At 42.1% G+C, this 20,170-nt stretch overlaps 1 protein-coding gene across 5 annotated transcripts in view; it reads left to right on the forward strand.

Annotated features, from left to right (window-relative positions):
• Window positions 1-20,170, forward strand: part of JAKMIP2 (janus kinase and microtubule interacting protein 2) — a 70,628-nt gene that overhangs the window by 41,291 nt on the left and 9,167 nt on the right. For 2 of the 5 annotated variants that reach the window (XM_087753996.1, XM_087753994.1), the window contains exons 7-21: window positions 837-977; window positions 1,928-1,984; window positions 3,845-3,964; window positions 4,435-4,563; window positions 5,568-5,651; window positions 5,954-6,016; window positions 7,613-7,711; window positions 10,386-10,484; window positions 10,821-10,874; window positions 12,338-12,403; window positions 13,830-13,898; window positions 14,970-15,047; window positions 15,933-16,136; window positions 17,760-17,825; window positions 19,450-19,522. In XM_087753996.1, the coding sequence (XP_087610122.1) occupies window positions 837-977; window positions 1,928-1,984; window positions 3,845-3,964; window positions 4,435-4,563; window positions 5,568-5,651; window positions 5,954-6,016; window positions 7,613-7,711; window positions 10,386-10,484; window positions 10,821-10,874; window positions 12,338-12,403; window positions 13,830-13,898; window positions 14,970-15,047; window positions 15,933-16,136; window positions 17,760-17,825; window positions 19,450-19,500 (1,380 nt within the window). In that variant the 3' untranslated portion in view covers window positions 19,501-19,522. Of the gene's footprint in view, window positions 1-836; window positions 978-1,927; window positions 1,985-3,844; window positions 3,965-4,434; window positions 4,564-5,567; window positions 5,652-5,953; window positions 6,017-7,612; window positions 7,712-10,385; window positions 10,485-10,820; window positions 10,875-12,337; window positions 12,404-13,829; window positions 13,899-14,969; window positions 15,048-15,932; window positions 16,137-17,759; window positions 17,826-19,449; window positions 19,523-19,639; window positions 19,707-20,170 lie in introns of those variants that run through there. The other 3 variants (XM_087753995.1, XM_087753998.1, XM_087753997.1) reach the window with 3 other exon arrangements.

Raw genomic sequence — 20,170 nt, forward strand, 5'->3', positions numbered from 1 at the left:
TTATTGCAGGTGTCACGGGTCAGAATTCTTCCTCCACAGCTGTGGTAGTACAGATCACAGCCCCTTGGGCTTTCCCACAGCAAAGAGAAGGGACTTGGGAATCTGCATGCATTAGACATCAGCGGGCAGCACCACTGGTGCATATATGTGCACACAGCACACATGTTCTAACTTAGCTCCCTGACATTTGCTCTTTACAGTATAGATGCCCAAATTATGGAATTTAGCAAGCTGTGGGTGGCTAGAGTAAGTCTCGCAGGCTGTAGCCGTTTCTTCTCTCACACATGCCCAGGAGCAGGCAAGACGTGGACTTCTAGTTAAAATAGATCTGGTACCACATTTTTTGCCTTTCCTCCTCTTCTGACTGGATGCATGTCTTTCACATGACTAAAGAATGTCCCTTTCCTCGCTGTATACGGCCATATGATGGGTATCAGTAAGGGCATGGGGTCACAGGAGTAGACACGAATTGCATCCCCACTGGACAGGTAGGGGGTTCAACTGTATTTGCCACATGTTGGGGCATCTTGATGTATGGCAAAGGAAGAGCTATGGTATATGACCTTTAAGGGCTGCTGTAGAGGCTACGTTGCCACACAATAAGTAAATAGGTAAAGTTTTGTTGTTCTGGTTGAAGAACTCAGCCTTGCTGTGCTACTTTATTGTTAAGAAGTGCTGACAGATATTAATACAGTTATAAAAATGGTGTAGCTGAAGCATATTTAAAGGGCTGTACAGCTTAAATGAAAGATAATGTCTAATTTTTAACTGAAAGGTGGTCTTTTTGTCTTTTAATTGCTGGATCTTATTTTATCTGTTTCTTCTTCTTACCACAGAGAGAAAAAATGACATCACATCCTCCTCTAAAGAAATTAAGATCTCTCAATGACCTGGATCAGGCTAATGAGGAACAAGAAACTGAATTCTTAAAGCTGCAGGTCATAGAACAACAGAACATAATTGATGAGTTAACAAGGGTATGTCCAGAGCACCAGGAAATTAGGAATGATTCCTGTGTACAGTTCACCACTGATAGCATTTCTTCTTATAACTGGAGGTCTGAGGGTTAATATCTTTTAACACCTGCAAATTTTTAGATGTAGGTGTGTGTGGGTGCAGTTTAACTGAATTTCTAGTGGGGCATCAGCCCCTGCAACTCAAAAGTATAACTCTTGTGTGTGAGTTGAGCTCTAGAAATGAACACAGACTAAGAACTGTGGAGCCTGGGAAGATACCTACATGTTCACAAGGCAGGGCTGTGCCAAGCTGTTTTACCGTTATAATGAAGCTACCATTAAAAAGTTTCCTTAAAAAGAGGCAGGCACACAGTGCGATATCATGTGCTGGAAAAACATGTGCTGCTGGAAAAAGGTGTGCTGCTAGACAGCAGTTCAGTAGTTCTTCTGTCATTTAATACTGACAATCCCTTTTTCAGCTGACTTCGCACTATGATGTAGAGGGGAAGGAGAAAGAGCCTCCAAAACAGGCTGTTGCCTCTTCTAAGGCATCATTGCTAAGAGGGGTGAGATCGATACTACCATCATTTAATGACTTCGAGACAGAGGCAGCATCTCCTCTGCAGGGAAGGCAGACAGCCTCTCATACAAAGCCCAAACCAGTCCCTTGCAACAGGCCTCCCAGTGATTTTAACAGGAAATCCATCAGCGCCTGTCGTTTGACAGCCTGTCCAGGCAACTGCACAACAAGGGTTTTTTTCAGAAATCCCATCTTCCCTTCTTCAAGTGGTTTTCAGGTGGTACATGTACAGATTTGGATATGAATCCTCTCTTCTGCCTGGAATCAGATTCCTGTTTGAACATATGAACGGAGTCAGTGGAAGTCCAATGGATTTATTTCCTCTGTAGATTTGGCCACCTACAGCTGCAAACAAGAGAAGAGAGAGTAACTTTTTAATCTTATTTTCCAGGACAGGGAGAAACTCATTCGTCGCAGAAAGCATAAAAGGAGCTCAAAGCCAATTAAGGTAAGAGGAAAAATTGTTTTCAGCTTATAAAAATACTAGTAGACTCTGTAGGAAAACACACTTTGGCAATCTGATTAAAGAGAGCTTTGTGGATTATAACAATCTGCTTTAGTAATTAGGTTTATAAACACCTTAGTTACTTTGGGAGAGCTTTTTAAGCCCACTTTGAAATTCAGTTAAGTTTGTGTATCTATTTTGTTTTCAGCAAAATGGGGCTTTTTTCCCTCTCTCTGAAACAGTAATAATCTTCCTTCCATCTGGTTTCTGTAAATATTGGTCTCAAGGTCTATTATGCTGAGATGTATTTACATTTCCAGAGACCTTCCCATCTATCTTCTGCTATCTGTTTTTCACAGCACATATGGGCTAAAACAGAATCCTTGTGCATCTTTATTCTTCAAGTGGAAGTTTCTGCCTGAGAAATTGAGTGTCATTTTCTCCTGCTCAGTTCCACAGGCCTTTGGCTACCTCTTGTATTACCCTGAATTGGGCTGAGTCCAAAGCTGGTATCATTTCGAACAATTTTAGAGCTGAGTAGTCAGTAGTGGTTCAAATAGCTCATTTATCAGCTAGATGTGAAGAATGACTTTGTAACAGCCACATCCCACCTCCAGAAAGTGGAAATACTGTGTAGAAAACAGAGCTTCGTTGCTCTTTGTCCTCCAAGGACATCCCTTGGTACTTCAGCCATGTTCTGTGAAAGTAATGCAACGCTCGCCTACACACAGAAAGAATTTCAGACCAGTAAATCCTAAATGTGTCATCACATTGTTTCTATATGGGTTTTGAAGCAATACACAGCAGACATAACTGAGAGACAAGGACTAAAAAGTGTTTTCATCAGTCAACTGTATTTCTAAGCCAGAGATTGTAACACGGGAGAATATGGCTATTGTCTTTGCTTGGAAAAATAATGAACAAAAAAAGATAATATATGCAAAAGGTTATTGGCATCTTTGGTACGTGTTTTTTGTGTGACTCAGATTCCAGGTTTAGAAGGTTGTAACCTGTCAGCAAAAATGAAAACTGTTGCAAAGCAGAAGTGCATCTTAAATGCTCGTCAGTTTGTCTGCAGAATTATTCATAAGCCAAGTATTTAAATGCTCAAATCTGTACCCTGAAAGCCTGCGGGGTCAAGCACCTTATACCTTCATAGGATGACTCTCAGTTTTCATTTGATTTAATTCAGTTGCTGAGGTTGGAGATAGTGAGGTGTCAGACATACAAGGAAACTGTGTAGTGTGAGCAATCTCTTACAACACGTGGCAGTTAGTATAGTACTGGAAAGATGTGTGAGATAAAAGTTCCTTCACGCTACTTTTGTATTACCATAGCTTTCACTCACTCACTCCAACAGCAATATCAGTGAGAGAAGCACTGAGATACTAAAAATATCAGCAGTGTCTGTGAGAGAAGAAGGAGGGTTCCCTATTCTGCACACATTTCCAGCTCTTTATGATGTTATCTTTGCACACCAGTCTGCGTGTTGAGAGATGTCTTCTGAACAGCTTTGGGGTTAACAAACAACTCTCCTGCCTTCCTGCAAGGCCAGAGACTTTTTCTTTAGCACGTTGCTGCTCCCGTTATGTTTTCCAAATTTTAGACTAAGCCAGATCCTCAGCTCAGAAAAATTAATCAGCAAACTCATTCTCCACTAGCACAAGACCTAATCTTCAATATGGTTCCCTTTGGGTTTGTTTGGAGATGGTAATGGCAAGGGTAGCCCATTGCTCTCTTTTCGTGTCTTGTCTTTTTTAAGTACCTAGCAATGTGATTTTGAACTAATCTTTCCCCCTCCCATCAGAAACCCATGCTACCTGTTTCCAAGGAGATTCAGAAATCATGTTTTCCCTTCTTTAGAGACATGTGGTGGATACAGTTTTTGGATATGATGATGATTCCATGGACTCTGAAACATCTTCTGTGGCCTCGTATAGAACAGACAGAACACCAGCAACCCCAGATGATGATCTGGATGAGGTAAGATCTGACTCTTTCCATGGGCATGGGCAGGTTTTCAAGAGACTTTGACTTCCAAAACAAGTGGCTAGGCTCTCAAAAACACTTAGCTTTTTATAATGCATATTGAGTAATAAGTTCTTCATTAAGTTTGGCCTCAATTTTGGTTACTGATATACTGAAATGCTGAGAGGTTCTTTCAAGATCTAGTCCATAGGGTCTACAGCTATGACTTCATTGCATTGAGGTTATTTTTTTTTCTGCTCCCCCTTGAAGAAAATATACCCATCACATTTCTTTTAGCTTAAAGACATATAAATGCTGTATAAATTCCACATTCTTATTACTTCTTATCACAGCAAGCTCACCAAAAACCTATTTGAATCAAGACCTGTAAACCAGCTATTGTGCTTAACAAATCACACTTGCATTCTTTGCTTTGGCAGTGCTCTACTGTCTGGCGCTTAGACGTGTCCTTTCTCATCCGTCAGGGTTTAGCAGCGGAAGAATCAGAGCTGCGGTTTCGACAGCTGACAAAGGAGTACCAGGCCCTGCAGAGAGCATATGCACTACTGCAGGAGCAGACAGGAGGCATCATAGATGCTGAAAGAGAAGCCAAGGTCAGTAGTTGTTTGAGGATAAAAGCATTTCGTTGCTATCAAGACATACAAACCCCTCAAAGTGACGCACAAGGGAATGGAGTTACATACAACATCCATACAACTGAGAGATGTCCGTTTCGCTCATTTGCTGAGTACATTTAAAGAGAGTGACAATTAAGGATGGGCACAGTCTCTCAGTTTACAAGGGGCTGTCCTCCACCTGAACCTGAAAACCCTGCAGTTAGGCAGGCATGCCAAAGCAGGCGGTTCTGCAGTTTGGCACAGAATCACAAGGGTTTTCTCATCTTTTGCCCAGGTGTGAAGGGGTTGGGTTTTAAAGGTAAATGGAGGCCTGTGGGTTTTCACAAAGGCATACGTTGCACCAACTTTAGGAATATTCACCTGAATGTTTCTAACAGAGAAATGCAAATTACATTCAAATTTGAATGTGATGCAGACTACAGTAAACTGTCCAAGGTAAAAGTGTCGTCCATCTCATAAAATACAATCATTCAGGCTGGAAGGGACCTCAGGCAGTCTCCAGCCCAAACTTCTGCTCAAAGCAGTGTCAGCTGTGAGATTGCACCAGGTTGTTTAGCACTTTGTTAGAGTTAGCTCTTGAAGACGCCCCAGGCAGTTATAATTGCTTCTTTCCACTACCTTCTGCCACTCTCATCTACTAAGCACTTTTCTTCAATTCAGGGACTGCCCCTTACTAGGGCCTTTGAGCAAAGCCTGTCACCCCAAGTACCTGAGCTTGTGTTTCACTACTCTAATGCAATACATGGTAATAACAGGCTTGGGTGGGGAGAGGGGGCTGAGCTACCGCTCTGTGCCCTTGGGTCATCTGTATGCCAGTCCGAAGGGTGGCAAAAACCATCGCTGAGCCAGAATCTTTGTAACGGTTACTCACTCAGTGGAAGCAGTAGCATAAACCCAGGCTCTGCTGTGTTTGGTTTCCTTTTAATACCAGTCACATTGCTGGTTTTGTTACTGTTTAATGCTGTGCCTGACTTCAACAGGCTCAGGAGCAGCTCCAAGCTGAAGTCCAGAGGTATAAAGCCAAAATAGAAGATCTGGAGAAAACTTTGGCACAGAAAGGGCAGGTAAGCACTTCTTGTGTATTTCCTTTTCCTGTTTGGGATCTTACTTGCTCCGCTTACAAAATACCTAGTGCAATTTCAGTATAGACTTCCATGAGATGTAATGTTGCTGTTCAGTAAACAGGCAGGTCTAGTGAGTTCAGAAGCCTTGCTACAGCTTGGTAGACTAGTATGTTGTTATTCTGTAAATGACAGTTCGTTCATGTAGGATTTTAAAGCCTGAATATTGTGTCTCCAGTTTTCAATAAACGTGCCCAACCTCAGGGAGTTTGATTATTCTGTAATAGTACTGCTTCATCCAACAGGACTCGCACTGGGTGGAAGACAAACAGCTTTTCATTAAGAGGAACCAAGAGCTTTTAGACAAGGTATGTTCCCAAGTTTTGCGTGTTCACTCTGAAGGGTAATCTGGATCCTGCAATATACTTTTTGGACATGCAGTCTGGTGCTTATAGGTGTGGTATAAGGATAGAACAGCATAGATTAATATGGACAGGGTAACACATGGAAAGACAAGCCCTCTCCAGCTCTGCTTAGGCACTGTTGTTGCTGGCAGTTGCTGATGCACCAGCTTTGCTGGTAAGCTCCAGCCTGAGAGCTGGAAGCTCTACTTGTTCTGGCTCCGAGGCGCTGACCTTTGTGTTCCAGTAGCATTGCACTGAAGAGTCTGCTGCCGCACTGGCAGGGTGTTTTGAGCTTAGCTTCTGGGTGTGAAACACTACTAGAAATGCAGTCACCCTCTAACACCAGGACCCTTTCATACTCCTAGTCCCTGTATGTTCTGCATATTTTTAAGGGCCTAAAGTCAGCCCTAGGTCCAGTGGAACTTGTACTGCTCAGTCCCTTGGTACATTTAGGAATATCACCTGTTTGTGTGTGTATATATATTTGTATGTATGTATATATTTTTGATCATGGAATATAAGGAGATGAAGGACCTCAGCATTGCTTGCATATCACCAAGAGTTACAGCAGTGCCCATACATATGACTACCATCAGCAAGAGGCCATAACTCCCAGCACCAGGTCTCCTGCCATCTTTCACCTCCCCAGATGAGGTTTCTTAGCCTGTGTTTCTCCCCTTCCATAAACACACCTAATTAGTCTCCAGCCCTGTGCCATCCTTCCCCATCCAGACAAACTGACCGATGGGGGCTCATTTGACCTCAGCCTTACGACGCTCCCTCGCTGTCCTTGTCTGGGCCCTACTCAGACAACCTGACTGCAAAACACATGTCCTGGCACTGGCTGGAGACGTGCAGAAGAGAGCAGGCTGAGAAGCAAGTGGTGGAGTTGTCCACAACAAGCAAGCTGTAGACAGTTGGCCAATGGGTGGTATTTAATTCTATCTGCTAATTGACAGAACTACTCGTGTGGAGATGCTTGCCGTGCAGTTCACACAAGCGCTTGCACAGGGTGGGACGGCTGCTCAGGTAACTGCCTCCATAAAGACAGCTCTCCCCGCATGCCATCTGTGCTTCATGTACTACACACTGGGAATCTCTGATCTAGCCCAAGCTCTCCTCCAAGGCAGGTGCAGCTGTTTCTGTGTCACTCCTGATAGACGTTTATCCAACTTGTTCCCAGAGTCCTCCAACAATGGTGTTTCCGCATCCCTCCCCAGACAATCTATTCCAGTGCTTTACCATGAGAGCAGTGTGTTTAATAGCTAATGCAGACTAATAGCTAACCTGACACCTCGGTAGAGTTAACTTCCCCACTGATCTTCACTAGGACTGGATTCTTTTAGGAAAACCTCCAGCCTAAGCATTTTATGATGTTTAGGAAGTTGATGAGCAGAAGTTCACCTGTGAAATAAAGACTCACGAGAAAAAACAGCAAGTAGTGAATCATCTCTAGAGTTTGGATTTTGCACTGCCTATGCTACCTCAACTACTACTCACCAAATATTCAATGTTTCTTGTAACAGTCACACAGATGCTGAATTTACATCTTTCTATTAGATAGAGAAACTGGAAGCAGAAAACAACCGTCTGCAACAGGAGCTGCAGGATGCCCGAGACCAGAATGAGCTGCTGGAGTTCCGAAACCTTGAGCTGGAGGTGATGGATAAGCTCATTACTGTAGAGCTGGTAGCAAATTAAACTAGTGCACTTGCACTGGACACCAACTTTAATCAAGTGTTTCCACAAGCATTGTAGTGATATAACAGAGTAACAAATCAGGCCCAGCATTTTTAATTGTGAGCTGAAGTACGTCAGTTCTAGTATCCTGGAAATAGTAAGCTCCATACTTGCCTGGTTCACCTCTCTCCGAGCTAGGTGCCCAGTGTGCAGAGATAAGCTCAGCTGATTAATGTCAGCGTGGCTCTTAGTTACCACACCTGTGGATATGCGTTTTCTAGTCCTTTGGAGCAGGCTGTTGTCAACATGCTTTGTTCTTATTGCTGGCCTGGAGTCTACTGAAATCAACAGAAATTAATTACATTTAAATGAACCAAATAAGCAAGGCTTAAACCCCACCCTCATGTACTTTGCTCAGGGCTGCATCCTGGTTCACAGCTAAGTTCTCTCCTAAAAGTAGGCATCCAGGGGTTTTTTTTGTTTGTGTTTTGTTTGTTTGTTTGTTTGTTTTCATGAACCTGAGCAGGTCTTGGAGGAGAAAGAAATGTTGAGTGTACTTTTATCTCTAATAGCTGAAGAGTAGAGTGTTCCTCTAAGAAGTCAGAGATGCAGGTACAGTTCCCTCTTCAGGGTCTTCAAAGCCCTGTTCCCCCCTATGAAAATCTTACTGCTGATCTATAAATTATACTGGCTTTGTTCTTTTCCCCTCTTTCAGCAAGGGTGATGAGACAAGAGTTCAAGTTTCATTGAGAGTGCTGCTGTGAGGAGAAGCGCACCTCTTTAGCCCTGTGCTTGAAGGACTGGAACTGTTCGAAGTTTAATTCAGCAATGATCAATGAAATTGCATAAGCAGTTGTAAGAGAAAGATTCAGGCCCAGGGCTGTTGTCTTCCAGTACCATATCTATGGGGTAAAAGGGTTGTACCTTGTACCCTCTGGCCCAGCAAATCTTGAATTCTTTTCTCTGTGGGGACTTGGCTGTGAGAGGAGAGGGGGGCTGTCCTACCCAAACCAGTCGGTACTGGGCGATTAGAGCACTCTTTGTTGCAGAGGAGAAACGTGCACATTGGCTCCTGCGGCAGAGGGAGCTGAAGCCAGGCCTGTGACAGCCCGCAGGGCCCTCCGGCTCTGCTCGGGGACGTCTGCGGATCCCCGGGGCCACTGGTGTGGGCTGGGCTGGGCTGTGCTCGGGGCTGGCGGTGCTGGTGCTGCCGCCCTGCTGTGAGCACCTGAGGACGGCTAGGGTACAGAGCCAAGGTGCCTAAGGAACACAGGCGCCCTGGACAAGGGTTTGCAATGGCTTCTGTACTATTGATTCCTGAGGCACATTTAGATTTAATCTCTCTGTGCCTCAGTTTCCTGCCACTGTTGTGGGGATAAGAGACATTTTATACAGGTGAATGTGGTCTTGCTCCTACAGCCTTTATCATTATTCTTGCCAATGCTGGCACGTGTGAAAAGCCAACAGTGCCTGCCTGTGTGCGTATAGTGCTTGGCCTGGAGTTGTCCTAATTTGTGTCTGGAGGCTGCAGGCCCTAGCACAATGAATAGCGATGGCCTGTCTGCCCACTTGCAGGCGCTGTCACTTTTGCAGGCACTGGACACATTCCCTGTTGAGCAGCTCTCCTCAGGACCTGCCTTAGGTAAGGAAGGTCCCTCAGGAGACACTGGAGATTGATCGTGGAGCTCCAGAAGCCTCTGCAGGCAGCCAGAGGGCTGGGTTGGACCTCGATCTCCCTCTTCCCAGACTGCCCCTAGTTACACATTCTTGTTATGAGCACCAAGGAACAAAAACTTCCACCTGGTCTTTTCTCCAGTATAAGCCAGTTTATTTCTTAGTTCTTCTTTTCAGTTGCTGTCTAAGGCCTTATATATTTGCCATTTAGAGCTTGTAGGTAACACAGAGCCTTTCCTGGTTCTCATGAATCAGTGCTGTGACAGATTTGTCCCTTATTTATAGAACTTTCCCACAGTTTTACCTAACAGCTGTTTCCACATGACATCGAACTGGACTGATCAAGTGAATTACATATTCATAAACCAAAATGGATTTAAAAGTGAAATTTGATCTTCACTTCTGTGCTTGCCTGAATACCTACTGAAAGGGATGAGAAATAACATCTTCAAATTTTGATTTTTGTCTTTGGTCCTTTAAAACTGGACAAATGTTTGTAGATTTTATGCAATGAAGGTATATAAACAGCTCAGTTGATCAACTTTTTTGAACGTATTGCTTTCCACAGGTATTAGGACATACAACACACCAGGATGAGCAAATGTGTAATCTGAGTATCCTAGTAGTCTTAAGTCAAATACCTGTTTCTAAAGGGAGCCATTTACAACACTGTATAGTTGTTCAACACTTCATTAAGCAAATCACTTGAGTCTTAGCCAGGTGACAGCTTTTCCACAGACAATTTGCAAATTGACATAATTCATCAAATAAATAATCTCCTCTAAAATACTTAGCTTGGATTTAGGATCCTATCCCACTGTTTTTCAGACTAGGTCTAAATGTTTCTTTCTTTAACTTGTAAAATGAAGAGCTTGGCTTTGGAAGCATGACGTAAACCGTAGCTAGGGCATTTAATGAGTTCTGTGTGCATCTCCTTCATTCTAATATGTTCTCTGGCATCTTTTCAATTTATTTTCAGGAAAGAGAGAGGCGGTCCCCACCATTTAATCTCCAGATTCACCCCTTCTCAGATGGTGTGAGTGCTCTACAGATCTACTGCATGAAAGAAGGGGTTAAGGTAGGTCACTTTTATAAGGCAGCACTTCTAACTACAGGAGTGGTGGATGCTGCCCATATAACCCATTACATTCATCTCTGCTAATAACTCCACTAAACGTTAAGCATTTAAACTCAGTCTAATGTAAGAGTGTGTGATGACTGACACAACTGAATTGGGCTCTTAACTTGCACCATAATGATAATGCCTGGCTCAAAGGCAACTGAAATCAGTGTGTAATGCATTTCCATGGGATAAAACAAAATGGTTGATTTCAACATGGTTCGTAGGAGGGACGAATATTGCAGCCGTGATAAAATGCACATGCCATGCCTTTACCATGTTCTCTTTTTGCAGGATGTCAGCATCCCAGACCTCATAAAGCAGTTAGACATCCTAGGTGATAATGGGGTAAGTTAGCGGGAGATATTTTCCCTTTACAAGCTGTATTTTGTACAGTAGAGTAAGTGAAATCTATAATTATCATGACTATTTTCTAAGATACTTGTTAAATTATGTAATATTAGAACAATTCATTTAAGGAGTGTTTATTTCCATAAGTTAACAATTTGTGAGATTTCAATAGTCAGAGAATTGAGTAATGAAGTAGCAGCTTTAACATCTGGTTTAGCAGACTGGGAAGAACGTCCAAAGGCCACTGATATTTGGAACTGGGCCTAACTGCACTCCAGTCATTCAGGAAAGCACGTGAATTAGTTTGGCAGCCTGAGCCAACGACATCAGGACTAGGATTCCTCTCCAAACAGTTTCATAAATAGGCAAGAATTATCAAATCCCCTGTGGCTTTCTAAGTGGGCATTGCTGCCCACTTTAGTCATCCATGTAAAAGAGATCATCCTGTACCTCTGGCCAACATTAGATATGTTTTAAGAAAGCGTATAAGAAATAAATACAAAAAATAAATTAAAAAAAATACAAAAAATAAATTAAAAAAAATACAAAAAATAAATTAAAAAAAGTACAAATCCATGGGACCTGATGAGATGCATCTGCAGGACCTGAGGGAACTGGCGGATGAAGTTGCTAAGCTACTATCCATCATATTTGAGAAGTCGTGGCAGTTTGGTGAAGTTCCCACTGACTGGAAAAGGGGAAACATAACCCCCATTTTTAAAAAGGGAAAAAAGGAAGACCTGGGGAACTACAGACCAGTCTCACCTCTGTGCCCGGCAGGATCACGGAGCAGAGCCTCCTGGAAAGTATGCTAAGGCACATAGCCGATAAGGAGGTGATTGGTGACAGCCAACATGGCTTCATCAAGGGCAAATCGTGCCTGATGAACTGGGTGGCCTTCTACACGGGGTTACAGTGTTGGTGGATAAGGGAAGAGCAACTGATGTCACCTACCTGGACTTGTGCAAAGCATTTGACACTGTCCTGCATGACATCCTTGTCTCTAAATTGATGATCCAGATTGATGAACCAGAACTAAATTGATGAACCAGATGATCTTTCATGTCCCTTCCAACCCAAACCATTCTATGACTCTATAAAAATGAAGGATTGTGATGGTCTATTCACATGCTGGTGTAAATTAGCATTTTTACAAAAGCTTTAATGGAAGTTCAGCTTTGTAAAACTAGCATGAAGACAGACAAATGGGTCTAATTTTAGTTTATATTTATCATAAGATGCAATGGAATGAAAACATATAGTTAGTCCATATCACGCAGAAAGGCAAAAACAGTGTTCTTTTTAATACGTTAACAGACTCTGAATGTTTCGATAGGAATAGGATACCCAGTATTACAGGGATCCCCTGAAAACGGTAGACCTAGTCTGTCGCCTGGATTATCTTTATTCATGCAGGAAACTGCTGCCAATTTTCTTCTTCCCTCTCTTTCTCTTCACAGAATTTAAGAAACGAAGAACAAGTGGCCATAATTCAGGCTTCCACTGTATTGTCCTTGGCAGAAAAGGTAAATTGTGTGCTTGTTTTTCTCATGTGTTATCTAAGGCCTCATCTAACACTGGAAATTTTCTGCACTGTTGTTGTTGTCAATATTGTCAAACTTTCTAGTGTAGGAAGTGATTCCCCAGATAAAGTAAACTGTGCCAGCACAGTCCCAAACACCTTGCTAAAGCAGCAAAAATATCAAACTCAGCTGGCCCAAGCTGTGAAGTCAAAACAACTCCAAATAGAAAAGGAATGTCACATGAAACTTGCAATAGTAAACTGAATGAGAAACCATCAGACATTTAAGCCATAATTAGTTATAGCGTGAGATTTCTAGTCTGGAGATTTCCAAAGTTTCTGAAGGGATCTTGTCGTGGTTTAACCCCAGCCGGCAACTAAGCCCCACCCAGCCGCTCGCTCGCTCCCCCCCGGTGGGATGGGGGAGAGAATCAGAAGAGTAAAAGTAAGAAAACTCACGGTTGAGATAAAGACAGTTTAATGGGTAAAGCAAAAGCCGTGCACGCAAGCAAAGCAAAGCAAGGAATTCATTCACTCCTTCCCATGGGCAGGCAGGTGTTCAGCCCTCCCCAGGAAAGCAGGGCTCCATCACGCGTAACGGTTACTTGGGAAGACAAACGCCATCGCTCGGAACATCCCACCCTTCCTTCTTCTTCCCCCAGTTTATATACTGGGCATGACGCCATACGGTGTGGCATAGCGCTTTGGCCAGTCTGGGTCAGCTGTCCTGGCTGTGCCCCCTCCCAGCTTCTTGTGCACCGGGCAGAGCAGGGAAAGCTGAAAAGTCCTTGACTGGTGTAAGCACTGCTCAGCAGCAACCAAAACATCAGTGCGTTATCAACATTATTCTCATCCTAAATCCAAAGCACAGCACTCTACCAGCTACTAGGAAGGAAATTAACTCTGTCCCAGCCGAAACCAGGACAGATCTGTATGCAAAATTTGCACTAAAAGTATGTGTCTAAGTAAGTTCCTTGTTTTGGAAATTAAAAAGAAAGTGAGGGTTGTTTAAAATTGCTTTCTGTGACTCAAATGCAGCACACAATTTTGTCAACACGACAGCTTCCAAGGATTCTACTCAACAATTCCTCCTCTGCCTCCATCTACCCAGCTAAGCTATTTTTGAGATGCTGGAGCCCCGTCATGGGCCTTTATCTATAGGATGAAATGGGTTCCTTATCCATCCAAGCAAGTGTGCTTTTCCATCTTCCAGTCATCTGGTAATGGTGATCCTCTTGCTTCTTCTCTATCAAGTGCTACCTACAGACATTGTGGCTGCCCCTGTCACAGGAGAACAGCCTCATGATGGGCCCAGAACTAGCAACAGGTTACTAAAGATAGACTAACGAGATGCTGTAGATGTCCCACTTGCCACTGCCCCCGTGCCTAGAAAACATAGCAGGTTACAGCTGTCATTGTCTTCCCTCCAGTGGATCCAGCAGATTGAGGGAGCTGAAGCTGCTCTGCATCAGAAGATGATGGAACTGGAAAGTGATATGGTAAGCAAACTTTCCTTAATACACATTTTAGGGGCAAGACACTGAGTGTGTCACATTTACTTGGTGTGCCAAAAGATAACTAAATTGGCAAATTAAGTATGCAGGCTTTCTCTGATTATCGGTGAATCAATAAAATTGTTACTAGTCTGGTTCACATGCAACAGCAGAATAACATAGAAACAGAAATAGTGAAGGTTTGAAAACTTTCTCTCTCTTTCCATGAGGATGACTGTTTATTAATAAGTACAGAGGGCTCAAAGGTGCTCTGTGATTTTCAGAGATGTAAATGACCACACTCTTCTTCTCGTAAGATTCACAATCTAAACATCAGCTGTTGTATGACATTTATTCAATACCGGTATGTGGGAAACTAATGAATTACACGCTGTTTTCTTTCATTACGTTTTAAGACCATACCATCCTAAAGGCAAAACATTCACAGCTGAACTGCAGTTGCTATAGCACCAGTAAAGTTAGTACCTTACTCTATTCTTATTCTGGTTAATGGAAGTAACCTATGAGATGAACAAGCATAACTACAAGGGTTGGATAGCTGTAGTGGTTTACATTCTGTTCCTATGGTATATCTGTACTTGAGTCAACTCAGCTTAAGGTAGGCTGAGAAGTTAAAGCACAGCAGCTTCCCCCAAATAATGTGAATGTGAATATGCCTGTTCCTGTTTAGTTTATTGCACTTTCACACCTCTTCCAAAATAAGAGAAGGTACAAAAGGAGTTGCCCATGATGCCAGAGAAGGTATCTTTAGAAAAATCAGACAGAAACCCCTAAATTACGCTGCTGAAATGCCAAGTGATATCACTGAAGTGAACAAAGAGATGATGGATTTAGTTCCATGTAGCTCAGATGTGTTACCATACAAAAGCAATCCACAGCTATTTTCCCTTCCTCCTTTTCTAGCTGAGTCAGGTATTAATAACTCTGCAGAGTGTCAGTTGAAGACCAGCCTCCTAGTCCTGCCTGAGTCAGATATCTGTAGTTGATGTAATAAAACTTCCCAAAGTATTTTGAGTAACTAATTCATTTTTCTATCCAAACGATCCTTCATTGTAGGAGCAATTTTGCAAAATAAAAGGTTATTTGGAGGAAGAATTAGACTACAGGAAGCAAGCTCTTGACCAAGCATACATGGTATGTACAAAGGACATTCTACAGCACATATTGGCCAGCACTGTGGCAGGACACAGACTCCTGTTGGATCAGGAAGAGAGGTTTTTGCTTTTTCTTAGCATCTTTTTTTATTTATTTGTTTTTTTCCCATTCTTCTAATGCACTGCCATGCAATCTGCACAGCTTCAACACGACACCTAGCTTTTTCATGTCACAAAAAGACAGATCTCCTGAAGTCTGAAAATCTTTCGTCAGTTAAAGGCAGAGATTGCTCATTAATGTTGGCTTGTCCAACTGGAGTCAGTGCAACCAACTGGAACTCAGATCTGGAATCTTGGCTGTTTTGCACGTGTCATAGCAAGAAGACAATACGACACAAAAAGCAAGAGTTCCTGCTATAAACACTGCTGTATCAAATTCTGATACATAGGTCTGATAATGGGCTGTGCAAGTTCATCATGTTTGGTTTGTCAAGTTAACGAGAATGCTCATTGATTAGCAGGATTAAGAGCAAAGTAGTCTGGCAGTGACCTTTAATCTTTCCTCTTTTGTTTTTTTAGCACAATGGGTCAAAATTTTAGAATTGGTGAAATATTCATCTTTACACTTATAAAATAGGTATGAAAGTTCTATCCAACTCCTAATCATCTCTGTAACTGCTTTTAAAAAAGTCAAAGTGAGGGATTTCAGTGAAAATTAATATGAAAATATTTTAAAAATAAAAGTTCATATCCTTTTGTCAAAATACTGAACTATTTTATGAGTTCTGGTTTTCACATTTTTGCACACTTGAGCACAGGGACCACTTCTCATGCAGGTGCCTGAATCTGCCACCAACCCCCCAGTTCCCACTGTGTTTTAAACAATGTTTCATCTCTAATTGGCTTTTGGTATTGCATCAACCAGAGGATCCAGGAGCTTGAAGCCACCTTGTACAATGCTTTGCAGCAAGAAACGGTGATAAAGTTTGGGGAACTACTCACTGAAAAACAGCAGGAAGAGCTGAGGACAGCAGTAGAAAAGCTAAGACGTCAGATGCTGAGGAAAAGCAGAGAATATGATTGCCAGATTCTTCAGGAGAGGATGGAGCTGCTCCAGCAGGCTCATCAGGTAAGAAAAAGGAACCACACACATGCGTATCTACTCAGCTTTGCTGTATAAGAACATAAGCTGAGGTCCAATTTAGGCAAGCCCCAAGCCCCAGGGAGCCTGGCACCCAGTTTTTTGAGTTGCTTCATACGTTGTGTCTTTACTGTGTACACAAACACGTGTGATACTAGCTTGTGGAGGATTGTTTTGGCATATTTTGAGTCTTAAAATTCCAAACCAAAGTTTTCATTCAGAATTCCGTCTGCACAAATCTAGCTTTGTAATAAAAATGGTCATCCTTAGTTATTGGACTGGGCAAAGAGGAACTGTACGAATGCTTCTGGCTCATGTTATACAGGAGAGCTATCCTGTTTTCCAGACACTTCTGCTCTGTCCCCCCTGAAGTAGGCAGTTGTTACATTTCACTGCTGAGATACAGTACTACATTTTACGTTCAAAGACCAATGTTTGCTGCTCTGCAAGCTGTGAGGTCCCGGAGCAAAATGGCAAACAGTCACAGCATGCTGATTAATGTGACAGCTGCCCAGTGAAACAAAACTTACTCAAATGTTTATGAGCATAAGAAAGAAAGCGTCTGCCCAGTGGTTAGGGTTTCTGGTTCGCAGGAAGACTTAGTTTTCACAGTCCTGCCTGATCCTGAGTTGGAGACTTGAGACCGGGTCCACCCTTACTTCTTCTTACCAGAGCTTTGCAGCATGAGGAGCTTCTTCATTTCAGCCATGACCGCTGCCCTGATTAGCACTGCCACAGCCATTCTGGCCTCTTTGAACAACTCTTAGCCAGCCTCAGTTACAGATGGGGCTGGGAAAGGCTGAGAGGCAAGGAAAGGAAGAGGTAGTGTTTGAAAGCTGCCATAAGCTAGTCTTCTCATCTGCAGACAATTAGGAAGATGTCACGGGGTGCCATCTGCTCTCCAGGTGTCTCCTGGTTTGCCTCTTTGGACCTCTGCTGTTTGCTGGCCAGCTGTCTTATGCCCTGACTAAACAGAGAAAAGATACCGAGATTCAAGGCCTCATTTTTCATACTTAGGAGTTCTGTTAACTATTCTGTGGGATCTCTCTTCCCAAGGGGCCAAAAGTTTAACTCATGCTACATAATTTCTCTAGAAGTACCTAGCTCTGCTAAAGAAATACGCCTTGTCTATAAGTTACATATATCCCGCTCACCACAGAATCAATGTTTTCATAGCATTGTGTACATTTATCATTTCAGATCTAGTAATAACACTTTAATCCTCTTTCAACACATTAAGCTGTGAGAAATCTTAAGGAGTCATGCGATAATTCTAAAGACTATAGCCATGATCTTACGCTTTCCATCTATTTAACACAGGATTAATATAAAATAGATAATACGAAACAGATCCACTATTGATATTAATTTCCAGCATTTGAGGATACAGTCACATATATGCAGTGGCATATTTTGAGCAGTTGTACACATGGTAAAGTTGTGGTTAGGCAGGGTTAGTGGATGGAGTCATGGTACTACACGAGATTATCCCTGCCAAAGAAATGGATTTGTTAATGTCTAGGCTTTTGGCACTTGGAATATTAAGTTACTTGTTCAGTGGAGCAAATTTACTGAGAATTTAGTCTAGATGCTTTCTTTTCTGATTTCCAGAGGATCCGAGATTTAGAAGATAAAACTGACATCCAAAAGAGACAAATTAAGGATCTGGAGGAAAAGGTTGGTTCTGTTACGCTTCTGAAGCACGCTGATGAACTTTTTTGAAAGTAATGACCTAGTTCTCTTGAACTACATGACCTTTTTGTTTAGCTGAATCAGCTGGACCTGTTGGTGGTGTTCTACTATGCTTTCTTTTCAATTTGTGTTTCAGTATATACAGACTTTAACCTTAGAGTCTCCTCCACAATATTTCATTTTAGGAAATAAATGCCAAACACTGTGAATTATGGTGAACGATACTGCAGCAAATGATGAAGCCTTTACTTGGCTGTTCAATGCTGTGTTGGTAGACAGGCAATACCCCCGTTAAAGGCAAGGTGAGGCTAGCAAGCAGGAAGGCGCTGAATGAAACCGAACGAAGATTTGAAGATTGTCCTTATCCGGCAAGACTAGGGAACTCAGGTTCAGATGCTGTCCTCTTTATTGAAGCTTGTAATTGACTATGCCATATAAATATGGTACTGGAATCTTGCCCTTAGACTGAACTGTCAAAAGAACTATATATGCACATTCTTTATATATACTATATATACACACACACTCTCTCTCTCTCTCTCTCTCTCTCTCTCTCTCTCTCAAAATACGTACCACATTTTTTTTGGTGAATAAGGCCAACTCTGTCACATTGAGTTTTGCTACTTGTAAACAGGTTAGATAGGCTTGTTGAAAAAAGATCATAGCATGGGCACAGCGTACTGCTACCAATAATGTCTTTTCTAGAAATGCCAGACGGGTGTAAGACTCATCTCTAGTGGTAGCCTTGCCAATGTGCTTATGTTAGTAAATATCGATGTCCATGTGTGAACTATAATATGAAATAATGGCTATATTGGTACAGTGACAGTAGTGCTAATGAGCCCTTTCAGTTTATATGTATGTTCCTAAAGTGAAACAAGTGGGCATAATGCAAAACTTGATACGCATAATTCTTTCTGCTTTTCTGCCAATATTTTTGTGATACAAGAACTCAGTGTCTTTCTTTCTAAGATATATATAACCTGGAAAACTAACAGGTGATAATCTGTGATGAAAATAAAAAAAAGCAAAGCAAAACTTATGCCATGGCCAAATGGAGACCTTGAATAGGAGACTTTTTAGTGTCAATTTTCAAGCAAGCTTTCAACTCACAAAAATTCACATCTCAGAAGGCAACGCATTCATGATTAAAATGAGACATCCAAAAATTGATTATTAAACATGTAATGGTTAGGGTTGGATATTATGTGTGTGTCTGTATATGTGTATATATACATATATATATACATACATATATATTTCCAGGCTATTTCTAGCATGGATTGCAGGCACTGTTTTTTAACGCACTTACAATTACCCATGCTATTTCTGATATCCAGCTTTGTGACTTCAATCAACCCATGGTGGTTCATAGTGACAGTTATACCTCAGGCTTTCAATGTGGTGCCAATTGTAATTCATCACCAAAATTAACGGGATCTGTTTTCGGAGCCTGGGAGGTGGTGTGGTACTTACAGAAGTAACTAGGGAAACACAGTGTTTTCTGAATGCATAGTTATTCAAATTGTCCTACAGAGTGCAAAAATAATCCTGATGCTTACAACGCCATGACCTTTAGTTTTTACGCAATCTTCTTTTTCTTCTGCAGTTTCTATTTCTATTCTTGTTCTTCTCTCTTGCCTTTATTCTTTGGCCTTGATGTCACTGTGCCTCTTGGAAAGGTAAGACTATTTTATTTATTTCCTCAAAGCTAGCACTTCTTGCACAGAGCTGAGGATGACATCCTTGTGTGTTCTTGTGTATGTCTGGAGTCAGAGAATTCAGCAGGTCATTGTCAGTTTGTCATAGTTCACAACGGAGGGTCATCACGCTGCTGAGTTGCCACAGGGAGTTGCAGTCAGACCAACACCATCCAACATACTTGTAAGTGAATTGCCAAAGCTTGCTGGTGATACTATGCTATTCAGAATTGTAAAAAGAAAAGCTAACATGAATTTCACAGTATCAAATAGCCAAGAGAATAGCAGGTGAAATTTAATGCTGATGTTTGTGAAGTGATGCAGATGGAAAACAGTTATAAATCTCAACCATATACACACTATCATGGGCTCTGCACTGACACTCAGGAAATCGATCCAGGAGGTTATAACAGGTAGAGGTCGGTGCCCAGAAGTAGGAGAGATACAAGAGGGCAAGGAAGAATGATCAGCTGCTGAGAGACAGGAAGAGGGAGACAGAGAGATGGAAAGATTTTTCTGGCTCAGAAAGCGAGACACTGTTAAAAGGAGGTATGGGAGAGGTCTAGAAAATTTGCCGTAGAACGGATGGATGGATAGATTGCTATCGTTCACTGTCTCCTCCAGTACAAG

This window comes from Nipponia nippon, unplaced genomic scaffold (assembly GCF_047370975.1).
Source record: "Nipponia nippon isolate SJK-2023a ecotype South Korea unplaced genomic scaffold, ASM4737097v1 scaffold_17, whole genome shotgun sequence".
Taxonomy (NCBI): domain Eukaryota; kingdom Metazoa; phylum Chordata; class Aves; order Pelecaniformes; family Threskiornithidae; genus Nipponia; species Nipponia nippon.